The 12,358-nt window shown below is 36.1% G+C and overlaps 1 protein-coding gene across 5 annotated transcripts in view; it reads left to right on the forward strand.

Annotated features, from left to right (window-relative positions):
* Nucleotides 1–12,358, forward strand: part of PPP1R12A (protein phosphatase 1 regulatory subunit 12A) — a 155,877-nt gene that overhangs the window by 126,449 nt on the left and 17,070 nt on the right. For all 5 annotated transcript variants that reach the window (XM_074402511.1, XM_003927829.3, XM_074402512.1 and 2 more), the window contains 5 exons: nucleotides 611–811; nucleotides 1,048–1,216; nucleotides 3,328–3,449; nucleotides 5,528–5,593; nucleotides 9,741–9,757. In XM_074402511.1, the coding sequence (XP_074258612.1) occupies nucleotides 611–811; nucleotides 1,048–1,216; nucleotides 3,328–3,449; nucleotides 5,528–5,593; nucleotides 9,741–9,757 (575 nt within the window). The remainder of the gene's footprint in view (nucleotides 1–610; nucleotides 812–1,047; nucleotides 1,217–3,327; nucleotides 3,450–5,527; nucleotides 5,594–9,740; nucleotides 9,758–12,358) is intronic.

Consider the following 12,358-nt stretch of genomic DNA (forward strand, 5'->3'; position numbering starts at 1 on the left):
GAACTTGTGGGGAACACTTATATGCATAAAGTATTTGTCATATCTTTTACCATTTTGTTAATTTCTGAATACAGAGGTGATTTTTTTTTTTTTGACGGAGTTTCGCTCTTGTTACCCAGGCTGGAGTGCAATGGCGCTATCTCGGCTCACCGCAACCTCCGCCTCCTGGGTTCAGGCAATTCTCCTGCCTCAGCCTCCTGAGTAGAGCAGCTAGGATTACAGGCATGTGCCACCACGCCCAGCTAATTTTTTGTGTTTTTAGTAGAGACGGGGTTTCACCATGTTGACCAGGATGGTCTCGATCTCTTGACCTCGTGATCCACCTGCCTCGGCTTCCCAAAGTGCTGGGATTACAGGCTTGAGCCACTGCTCCCGACCCAGAGGTGGTTTCTTATCTACATTTATATCTTCCCCAGTACCTATCATTGTGCTTGCTAATGGTGATTCTTCATAGAATGAATGTAACTTGCTGTGTCCATTTGCAAACCAATTCTAAACATGCATATTTGACTTTTAATGCATTTGTATATAATATATTCATTTCTAAAATATTCCTTTGAAACAAGCTTTAGCGCATCTAATAATTATATTGATCTTTTTGTGTGCGCAGGGAGTGACATTAACTGATCTTCAAGAAGCTGAGAAAACTATAGGAAGAAGTCGTTCTACCCGAACCAGAGAACAAGAAAATGAAGAAAAAGAAAAAGAGGAAAAAGAAAAACAAGATAAAGAGAAACAAGAAGAAAAGAAGGAGTCAGAAACATCTAGAGAAGATGAATATAAACAAAAGTACTCCAGAACATATGATGAGGTAACAGTATATCAAAACACATTCAAATCAAATGATACGAACAGTTCTTACGTCCTCAGCATACAAGAGATTTGTATACCAACAAATCATGTACAAAATACTTCAGAGAATTTTAGCTGGAAATCTGAATTACTTTGGCATTAGATCACTACTTTTTCTTTGAAATGAATTTTTAAATACTTTATATGTTTTTGTATTTAATGTTTTAAATGGGTTTTGATCTTAATGTTTCACAGACTTATCAACGTTATAGGCCAGTATCAACTTCCAGTTCAACCACTCCATCCTCTTCACTTTCTACTATAAGCAGTTCACTCTATGCTTCAAGTCAACTAAACAGGCCAAATAGTCTTGTAGGTATAACGTCTGCTTACTCCAGAGGAATAACAAAAGAAAATGAAAGAGGTAAGAATACCAAATTTTGAAAACACTTTGCTTTCTTCGTATAATATAATCTTTTGAATTAGGGTTTCCTAAATAATAATTCGAACAAAAAAGGAACAACATCCTAACTTGTGATTTATTGAACCTAAACAGAAAGAATATGAAGGTTGAGAATGAGAAAAGTAGAAAGCAGATATAGAAAATAATATGACCTGCAGTTGATATTAATATTTTTATAACCCAATGCTTCACAAAAGTCTTCATGTCCACCTATAAAGAAAAGTTAATATTGAACTGGTGGGTGACTTATTTCTAGAAGCAGTTTATTAATGTAGTACTTCTCAGATGCTCTAAGCTATTTCTTGCCTACTGTGGAGATCATATCATTTACATGTTTTTTGTGAAATTGTTGTAAACTAAAATTACTTAATACATGTAATGATCTCACTAAAACATATTTTTTACGCTTATTTCTTGAAAAATACATTTCTTTCTCAACTATATAGTGGTATATTGATACGATTACCATTTCCTATTATTTTATATAAACTTTCTATTTAAATTCTGAGTAATTCCCACTTTAAATCAGAGATAAATACTAAATAAAATTATTTTTAATTACAGGCTTTTTATATTTTAAAGCCTAAATCTTACTGTGTTAGTCCTGATAAATATCAGTAATAATGTAGAATAAACACCAGAAAATAAAGTTTTTCCCAATTTCCAGCTATGTATTTTTTTATGTTGGTCATTGAGATATTTCAGTTCTTTAAACTGCTATGAGTAAGGGCTTCATAGTGTTTGTGAAAATTTTTAACCAACATTTAAAATTAGAGATACTCACTTCAAACTTCATATTTTTGGCATTTCTTGAAAAGTTGGCAGATCTGGCAACACTGGATCTGAATTCTCACATATCAACAATTACCTGGAGCTATGTAGTAGCAGCTGCCTGCCTTCCATCCCCCTGGATAGTCCCCTGGCCCATTTTAGCCATTGATATTACCTGGATAGCTGCTGTGGGCTTTGGAGTTTGAGGTCTTTGCCCTAAACCTATTCCAAAACAGCTTTGAAAACTTCTCTTAATACTCTGTTGGGATGTCTTAAAATCATTTTGTTTCATGTGCATCTGTATTTATTAGCGTATTCAGAGTCTCTAATATTCTTCTAGTATGTAAGCCTGAAGCCATTTTAACTGTCTCAGGAATGAAACGGAAATACTGAAACTAACATGTTTGTGCTGATTTGTTTTTAATAAACATTTTCCAGAAGAAACAGGCTTGCTCTTAGATACTATCTAATGGAAATGAAATGAAGTGAATATTGTATCACTGCCTGGCAAAGACTGGCAATATTAGAAGCAGAAACCAATAAATTTATTTGATTCCCGCTAGCCGTTCATCATTAAGAACTGTTTTTATTCCATATAATGTCAGCTTTGAGTATAATAACGATTTCCTTCTCAGGCATTAATAACTAGTACCCCATTCTTCTTTATAGGGTTTCATTATTTTCATTTTATCAAATATTTGTGTCTTTTAAACAACATTTTTAGTTGAGGACTAGGAATATGAAGATAAGTTTTATCATGATCCTTAACATAAGTAATGGGAGATAGAGATATATGTTTAAATCAAATGTATAAGCTGGGTACGGTGGTTCACACCTGTAATCTCAGCACTTTGGGAGATTGAGGCAGGCAGGATCACTTGAGGTCAGAAGTTCAAAACCAGCCTGGCCAACATGGTGAAACCCTGTCTCTACTAAAATTACAAAAAAAAAAAAAAAAAAAAAAAAATTAGCTGGGTATGATGGCAGGCACCTGTAATCCCAGCTACTTGGGAGGCTGAGGCAGGAGAATTGCTTGAACCCAGGAGGCAGAGGTTGCAGTGAGCCCAGATCACACCACTGCACTCTGGCCTGGGAAACAAGACCAAGATTCCATCTCAAAAAATAAAATAAAATAACAAATCAAATGTATAGGAGCTCAGAGAGGGTCAAAAATGTAATTCTGATTTGAGAAATTTAGAACGTTTCACGAAGGAGGTTGGCTTAGAATTGTTTTTACAATTACCTTGCAAAATATTGTCAAGATATATTGCTAGTGTGTGGTTCATTGCAATTCTGAACAGAGGGAGAAAAAAGAGAAGAGGAAAAAGAAGGAGAAGATAAATCACAACCTAAATCAATCAGAGAACGACGGCGACCAAGAGAGAAAAGAAGATCTACAGGAGTTTCATTTTGGACGCAAGATGTAAGAACCTATTAAAATACAATATTTGATAGTATTCTTGATAGTATTCTTAATGTGAAGTACATGCTAATAATTTCTTATATGCCTTAGGTTATGTATTCCTTAAATCATCACTATGTTTTCTGAGTTGAGTTGTTAAATAAGAAAAATTCTTTGTAAGGATAGTTAACTACTTAGATTGTTGGTGCTACTTAAAAGCAGTTCTGACATAATTATGCAATAGAAATAATGTCTGAAGCTCAGAGTGCATGTATTGATTATTTTATTTTATTTTATAATAGTTAAACTGCTTCTTGTAAAACATCTTTAAAGAATTTTTGAGACTAATTTCATTTTCGTAAATATTATTATAACATCTATATTACAGATTACATCCATCTCAAAGCATGCTAAGTAGAAACTGTGCTTTGCTTATCAAATTACAACAGTCTTGTAAAAATGAATGTTTTTCCTATTGCTTGATTGTATGCCTGACATTGCTATTCGTTGATTTTGTTTCCATTTTCTAAAAAGTAAACCTTTTATTGAAGTATGGTATGTTCAGAAACATAATTCATACATATATAATTTAATGGATTAGCACAATGGTAGCATATCTACATAATCACCACTCAGAATGATGAATGAAAACAGCAATGTAGGCCGGGCACAGTGGCTCACACCTGTAATCCCTGCACTTTGGGATGCCAGGGATGCCAAAGCTGGTGGATCGCCTGAGCTCAGGAGTTCGAGAACACCCTGGGCAACATGGTGAAACCCCATCTATACTAAAATACAAACAATTAGTCAGGCATGGTGGTGTGCACCTGTAGTTCCAGCTACACGGGAGGCTGAGGCACAAGAATCATTTGAACCCGGAAGCAGAAGTTGGGCCACTGCACTCCAGCTTGGGCTGCAGAGTGAGAATCCGTCTCAAGAAAAAAAAAAAAAAAAAAGCAGTGTAGATTGCCCCCATGTTCTCCTCAATCCCTATCATCCTCATTTTCAAAGTCAGCTGGTATCCTGATTTCTAACACCATAGTTAACTATGTCTGTTTTTGAAGAGCATATGACTAGAACTATAAATTTTATAACTCATTAAGTTTATAAGATATATCTATACTGTTGTATGTAGCAGTACATTTACTTCTGTTGTTATTAAAAAAAAAAAACAAAAAACAAAAAACTTTTTTTTTTTTTGAGACGGAGTCTCGCTCTTGTTGCCCAGGCTGGAGTGCAATGGCGTGACCTCAGCTCACCGCAACCTCTGCCCCCTGGGTTCAAGTGATTCTCCTGCCTCAACCTCTGGAGTAGCTGGGATTACAGGTGCTCACCACCATGCCTGGCTAATTTTTTGTATTTTTAGTAGAGACAGGGTTGGTCAGGCTAGTCTCAAACTCCTGACCTCAGGCAATCCACCTGCCTCAGCCTCCCAAAGTGCTGGGAGTACAGGAATGAGCCACCGTGCCCAGCCATAAAAATACTTTTTTTAAGAAAATATCTAACTAGCCATTCTTCCAGTGAATGAACATGGAATCATCTGTCTTCCTGTTAAATTGACCCATTTCTCACTGTATGTTCCCCTTTATCTCTAAAGAGCTAAAGCATATGAAAACAATAGCACAAAAATATGGGAAAGTATTAAATGGAGTTGAAGAGATTTCATATCTTTGCATTGTCCATGCTTTGGACAAAATATATATTGGACTTGATGAATCAAGAGTGCACATGTCTATTAAAAGTTTAAAAAGAGAAGGAAAATCAGACAAATAATGAAGAAGTAAAGGAAGAACATATGGGGAAATGCAAAGATGGTTTTCTATTTTTGTTTTTATTTTTACTGTACAAAAGTTAAATATATACTGTATAGAAGGAGAGTAGTATAATGAGCCTTACCCCAAGTAGTCATTTTTTCAGCTAGATTCCCGCCCCATTTCCCAACTCCCATGTTATTTAGAAGAAAATCCTAGACATGTCATTTTATCTACAAATGTCTCAAGTATACTCTGAAAGATAAGGACTCCCAAAAATTATTTTAAAAAATAATTTTTGAAATTATTAGTAAAATTTCCTAAAGTACATTGGCAATGTATTTTTAGAGTGATGAAAATGAACAGGAACAGCAATCGGACTCAGAAGAGGGATCCAATAAGAAAGAAACTCAGGTAAATACCATTACTTTTTGTATCGAGACGTATTCATGTTTTTTAAGAATTACTTTTAAATTGTGTTTTATTATATTTATTCATGCAAAACAGTTATTGCATACTCTACCTACATGCTGGGTATGCAATATCAGTGTTTTCCTGGGGATTAGGATTAGAAGGACTGGGAAGGGTCACAAAATAAAGTTTTGGAAGTGATGGAAATGTTCTGGGTCTTGATCTTAGTGATGGTTTTTTGGATATACAGAACTGCCAAACTCACCAAATTGTACACTCTAAGTGGGTGTAATTTATTGTATGTCATTAACCTTTGGAGTTAAAAGAAAAAGCAGAAAAAGAAATAGTACCCTTGGCCAAAGGAAAATATCTGAAGAATACTCAAAAGTAGTGGAAATCTAGAAATAGTTGGCTCAGATTTTATTTCTGTAAATTATATGTCAAAGTTATGTTCTGGAGAAGATAAGCGTCTTTTAACTTTCTTTTACATATATTTAGAAATTTAAAGTCTCCAACAGATTTTTATATTCAGAATCACAATTACCTTCCCAACGATCTTTTTTTTAAAGACATCTTATTCCTCTCAGTACTGATGAAGGACCTAAAGCAAGTTTGAATTGAAAAGGCTGCATAGCCAACAAGGGTTGAAAGTTCCCCTCATCCCCTTCCCTATTGTTTGGCTGTACAGAAAGCTAAAATATTTTGAATATTTCTATTCATATGGGGATAGAGTAGAACAACACGAGTTCTAAACCTGGCACTGTCTAGCCTGAAACAGCATTCTGGTCATATTATTTTCTTCATTTTGAGTTGGAGTTCCTTAATAGAGCTATCACATTTCTTTTTAGTCAGCAAGGAGCTACAGTAATATGAAGTGAACAAAAGTTGATTACCTGTTGTAGGTGACTATGAACATTATTTTAGGACCAAGTTTGCCTATTTTGACCCCAACATTTTCTTTTAGCTTTAGGTGGCCAGACAAATTGAAAAGTGAATTGGTTCTGAGGTTAAATTATTTGCAGGCCTAAAGCTTTGGTACATAAACTCTTTGCCTATCACTTGTCAGCACTCCACAAATTACCTGTGCCCCTTCTTTATTATATTCTACCAATTTGTTCATCATGTTTCTTTCCCACTGGTACCCTACAAATTCCCGTCTTGCAGGGACAAACAATTGTCAGGTAAACAAGAGGGGAGGAAATTAGTAAACCATTCTAAGCTGACACCTCTCATTGCCTTATCACTCAGACTGCAGCCCCCACCAAGCTGGAGTGGAAGAGAGATTGTCTGGCTTTTAAAGTTATAATTTTGAAGCATATTGATATATATTGTGTTTTAAGTTTTACTGATAAAATTATATATGAGATTTGTTAAGATGAAGAAGAATATCGTTTCTAGGAAGAAAGGTTTTTTTTTAGTTGCAATTTAAGTAGTTTTTGTTGATTTTTAAATAAATTGTTTAGAGTTCTTTCAGTTACGTGTAACCAAAAACCTAACTCAAACCAGATTAAACCAAGAAAATTTATTGTACTTCAGTTATATTCTGCAGTCCTTTTTATCAGGTTCATCCTCAGGCTGATTTAGCTCATAAGGATGGGATTATAATTGGCTTAGGATAGACAGGGCTTATCACTGAACTGTTGCAGCCATTTTGCTACCAACATGGGCTACATGTCATCTCACCTAAACCTAGTAAATTCTACATCATTAGAAAAAGGAAGAATGGATGTAGATAAATAAGATGCAATGTGTGTGCATAGATCAATGTTATCTATATTCACAGATATTATGTGTCCAAAAAATGTTGGTTAGATAATAGTGCTTATCTAGAGAACGGAGGGATGAGGAATTGCAGAGGAACTTTATATACCATTATATGAACTTACAATACTGTGAGTTTTGATATTTTTTAATGTTTTTTTATCATTTAAAAGAAGGATATTTTTACTTTGGAAAATTAATCTTAAAATTTAGGGAACAAGGACATTATGCTAAGTGAAATAAGCAAGTTACAAAACTACAAGAACTGTGTGATTTCACCTATTTGGATATCATAGAAACAAAGTAGAACCATAGTTGCCAGAGCTAGGAAGAGGGGGACAAAGAAAGTTTTTCAGTGAGTATAGAGTTTTATTTTTGCAAGATGAAAAAGTTTTAGAGATCTTTTATACAACAATGTGAATATTAATTTAAAATATTGAACCATATACTCTAAAAATGGTTTACACAGTAAATTGTATATTATGTGTTTTTTACCACAATTCTTAAGTCTTTAAATAATGATAGGTCAGGCATGGTGGCTCATGCCTATAATCCCAACACCTTGGGAAGCTGAGGTGGGAGGATTGTTTGAGCTCAGGAGTTCAAGACTAATCTGGGCAACACAGGAATACTCTGTCTCCACAGTAAATTATCAGTTGTGGTGGTGCATGCCTGTAGTCCCAGCTAATTGGGAGGCTGAGGCAGAAAGATCACTTGAGCCCACGTGGTCAAGGCTGTAGTGAGCTGTGATCACATCACTGCACTCCAGCCCGGGAAACAGAGCAACACCTCATCCTAAAAATAGTAATAATAATCAGTGATAACACCGTGATTTTGTTTGTTTGTTTGTTTGTTTTTTGTTGTTGTTGTTTTGAGACGGAGTTTCGCTCTTGTTACCCAGGCTGGAGTGCAATGGCGCGATCTCGGCTCACCACAACCTCCACCTCCTGGGTTCAGGCAATTCTCCTGCCTCAGCCTCCCAATTAGCTGGGACTACAGGCACGGGTTCAGGCAATTCTCCTGCCTCAGCCTCCCAATTAGCTGGGACTACAGGCACGCACCACCATGCCCAGCTAATTTTTTGTATTTTTAGTAGAGACGGGGTATCACCATGTTGACCAGGATGGTCTTGATCTCTTGACCTCGTTCGTGATCCACCCGCCTCGACCTCCCAAAGTGCTGGGATTACAGGCTTGAGCCACAGCGCCCGGCTATAACACCATGATTTTTCAAGACAAACAGAATTTGAGTGATTTCTGTGACTGGCCTTTTATTTTTAAAATTTAAGTCCGTGAATGTAAATGTAGACTATAAGGTGAGATGTATTGTTTTTGTTTGAAATGTAGACATTTTAGTTCATGAATGGCTGTTTTACTCAATTTGAATATCTTGAAAATTGAAATTTATTTTTTAAAATTGCTAATTGTTGTAAAACCAAAGAATGAATCCATAAAATAAAACATTACCTTAAAAACAATGTAGGGAGCAAAGTTAAAATTAGTTTTGCAGAAGAAATTTACACAGATTTTAGTAAAATTTTTTAGTCCAAAATAGGCTTTCAACAATCCCAAAAGTAACCCAGTAATTTTACAGTGTCTCCAAAGATAAATATAATAGGAAATCACTAATATTTAAATTAAGAAGTTTAACAAACCATTATGAATAGTTACAGAAAATTATGGAATCAGTGACTATTTCAATAGAAAAAGAAAAGGTTAAATTTGACTACTAAAAAAGACTACTTTGGCCCCCAGTAAGACTATTTTACCCTATTAATCATTTCACCATTTAGATAAGATTTTCTGGAACTTCAGTGTAGCATACCACCTGCTTGAGAAAATTAAATTTTCTGTCACATGATTTGCTAACCTTGAAGATCTATAGCTAGATTTCCAGAAAGTAAATTTTAAATAAAATAATGTGTATACTGTCATGCATAAAATACCATAGGTGTTTATTTGCCCTAGAAACAAAAATGAGTAAAATGACTGCTTTGAGATATAACGGTAAACTTGATATTTCTTAATATAAATATATTACTTCCTCCTGCTCTTTGGGTATATGTAATAGATATGTTTCTTAATCTCATTTTTTTCTTCTAATTAAAAAATAATGTAAGTGGTTATTATAGGAAATCACAAGAGATACCCATAAATTGCTGCATGTAATTACATGATGGTATGCATGTGAAAATATAGTGACTCTGTATTCTGGAACCTTTTTCTAAAAACAACCTCAGTAAAATTAAAGCATATGTAGAAACAGATGTTACCTTAATTGTGTGAAAATGCTATTGACATTAAATTAAATTTACTTAATCATAGGTTAATAGTTTAACGAAAGCATAAAAATGTATTATGCCTGTGTTTTTCTCTTCCTTTCTTTCTAGACGGATTCCATTTCTAGGTATGTTTTATATATTTTTTAACTAACTTTCTTATTTTTATGTTTGTTAAAAATGCGTTGCTAGGAATTTTGGGATTTTGTAAAATTATTTGATAATAAAAAAATTACAGAAATTGTGATGGCCTTATCGTTGTTACTAGCTTTCTTTGTTAAAGGCTTTACTTCTAGTTCACTAGTCAAAGTAAGAAGATTTTTTTTCCCAAATCTCTACAACAGAGGTATTCCGTAGTTTCTTAAGTTCAACTATTATTAACATCAGGGTTTGATAAAACCCACCCTTGGCCAGAAATTTATTTGATTAGGTATTCAGAATCTTCTCTTGTAGCCCTGCTTTAGACAAAAGAGAACCAGTGAAGACACTTTAAAAAGTGTCATCGGGCCGGGCATGATGGCTCAAGCCGTTAATCCCAGCACTTTGGGAGGCCGAGGCGGGTGGATCACGAGGTCAAGAGATCGAGACCATCCTGGTCAACATGGTGAAACCCCATCTCTACTAAAAATACAAAACATTAGCTCGGCATGGTAGCGCATGCCTGTAATCCCAGCTACTCAGGAGGCTGAGGCAGGAGAATCACCTGAACCCAGGAGGCGGAGGTTGCGGTGAGCCAAGATCGCGCCATTGTACTCCAGCCTGGGTAACAAGAGCGAAACTCCGTCTCAAAAAAAAAAAAAAGTGTCATCTAGCTCAAGCCTATAAATTACGCTTTGGGAGGCTGAGGCGGAAGGATTATTTGAGTCCAGGAGTTGAAGCTTGGACAACATTAAAGCTCCATCTCTACCAAAAAAAAAAATTTTTTTTTAATTATCCAGGCATATTGCATTCTCCTGTATTCCTACCTACTGGGGAGGCTGAGTCAAAAGGATTACTTGAGCTTCAGGAGTTCAAGGTTATAGGGAGCTATGATTGTGCCACTGTACTCCAGCCTGCACTCCTTACTGGACACAGTGAGACCTTGTGTCTTTAAAAAAAAGTAGCCGGGCACGGTGGCTCAAGCCTGTAATCCCAGCACTTTGGGAGGCCGAGGCGGGTGGATCACGAGGTCGAGAGATCGAGACCATCCTGGTCAACATGGTGAAACCCCGTCTCTACTAAAAATACAAAAAATTAGCTGGGCATGGTGGCGCGTGCCTGTAGTCCCAGCTACTCAGGAGGCTGAGGCAGGAGAATTGCTTGAACCCAGGAGGCGGAGGTTGCGGTGAGCCGAGATCGCGCCATTGCACTCCAGCCTGGGTAACAAGAGTGAAACTCCGTCTCAAAAAAAAAAAAAAAAAAAAAAAAAAAAAAAAAAGTAATAATAATATCGTCTATAGTTCAAAATTATCCATCTTTTCAGAAAACCTGCACTGTATATCCTTGATTTTGATGTCCATTCCATTTATCTTGTAATTGTTAACCACAGCCCTGTAAGACCAATAATAAATTTCTGTCTACTGATGCTTCTGTTGAACTGAAATGCAGAGGCAATGACATCTATCAGAAAAAGTAACCTGAATTTCAGAACCAAATAATAAGAGAGTTCTCCTTTACCAATAAGATACGTTTTTCCTGTTTAGGACAAACCCATTATCTGTCACTTTGGATATACTTTATTTCATCAAATCTAAGGCATTACTCATTTTAAAACATGTAACCTACCACTAAAAAAAGGAAAGGTGCTACCAATTAAACTATAATGCATCATCAATTGTAAGCTATGTTCTGATTTTGGAAGTATTAAAATGTGGGAGGAAACATACAATTTAAAATTAATCATGTGAAACACGTTTTGGCTTTTAAATGTGAAATTTTTGACGTCTTCCTCAATTAATGAAAATTAGTAGTATTAAAAAAATAGGGTGTGCACAGGGGCTCATTCCTGTGGTCTCCCAGCACTTTGAGAGTCTGAGGCATATGAATTACTTGAGCCCAGGAGTTCAAGACCAGCCTGGGCAACATGGTGAAACCCCATCTCTAGAAAAAGTACAGAATTAGGCAGGGTGGCATGTGCCTGTAGTCCCAGCAACTCATGAGGTGGAAGGATTACTTGAGCTCAGGAAGTTGTGTCTATATTGTGCTAAGATCTTGCCACTGCACTCCATCCTGGGCAGCAGAGTGAGACCCTGTCTCTTCCCACTTGTTGTGTATCACAAAAATTTTTCAGATAACAAAAGGAGATTGTTACCTACTCTTTTGAACTGTTAAGTTATATAGGTACTAGGACATATGTTAAGTTTGAATTGTTGGCTGGGCGCGGTGGCTCAAGCCTGTAATCCCAGCACTTTGGGAGGCCGAGGCGGGTGGATCACGAGGTCAAGAGATCGAGACCATCCTGGTCAACATGGTGAAACCCTGTCTCTACTAAAAATACAAAAAAGTAGCTGGGCATGCTGGCACATGCCTGTAATCCGAGCTACTCAGGAGGCTGAGGCAGGAGAATTGCCTGAACCCGGGAGGCGGAGGTTGCAGTGAGCCGAGATCGCGCGTCTAAAAAAAAAAAAAAAAAGTTTGAATTGTTAAGTTATATATGTACTAGGGTGTATGTTATGTAAAATTTCCCACTATTATATATCACAAAAATTTATCAGATAACAGAAGGAGATTGTTACCTACTCTTTTGACCT

This window comes from Saimiri boliviensis, chromosome 7 (assembly GCF_048565385.1).
Source record: "Saimiri boliviensis isolate mSaiBol1 chromosome 7, mSaiBol1.pri, whole genome shotgun sequence".
NCBI lineage: Eukaryota > Metazoa > Chordata > Mammalia > Primates > Cebidae > Saimiri > Saimiri boliviensis.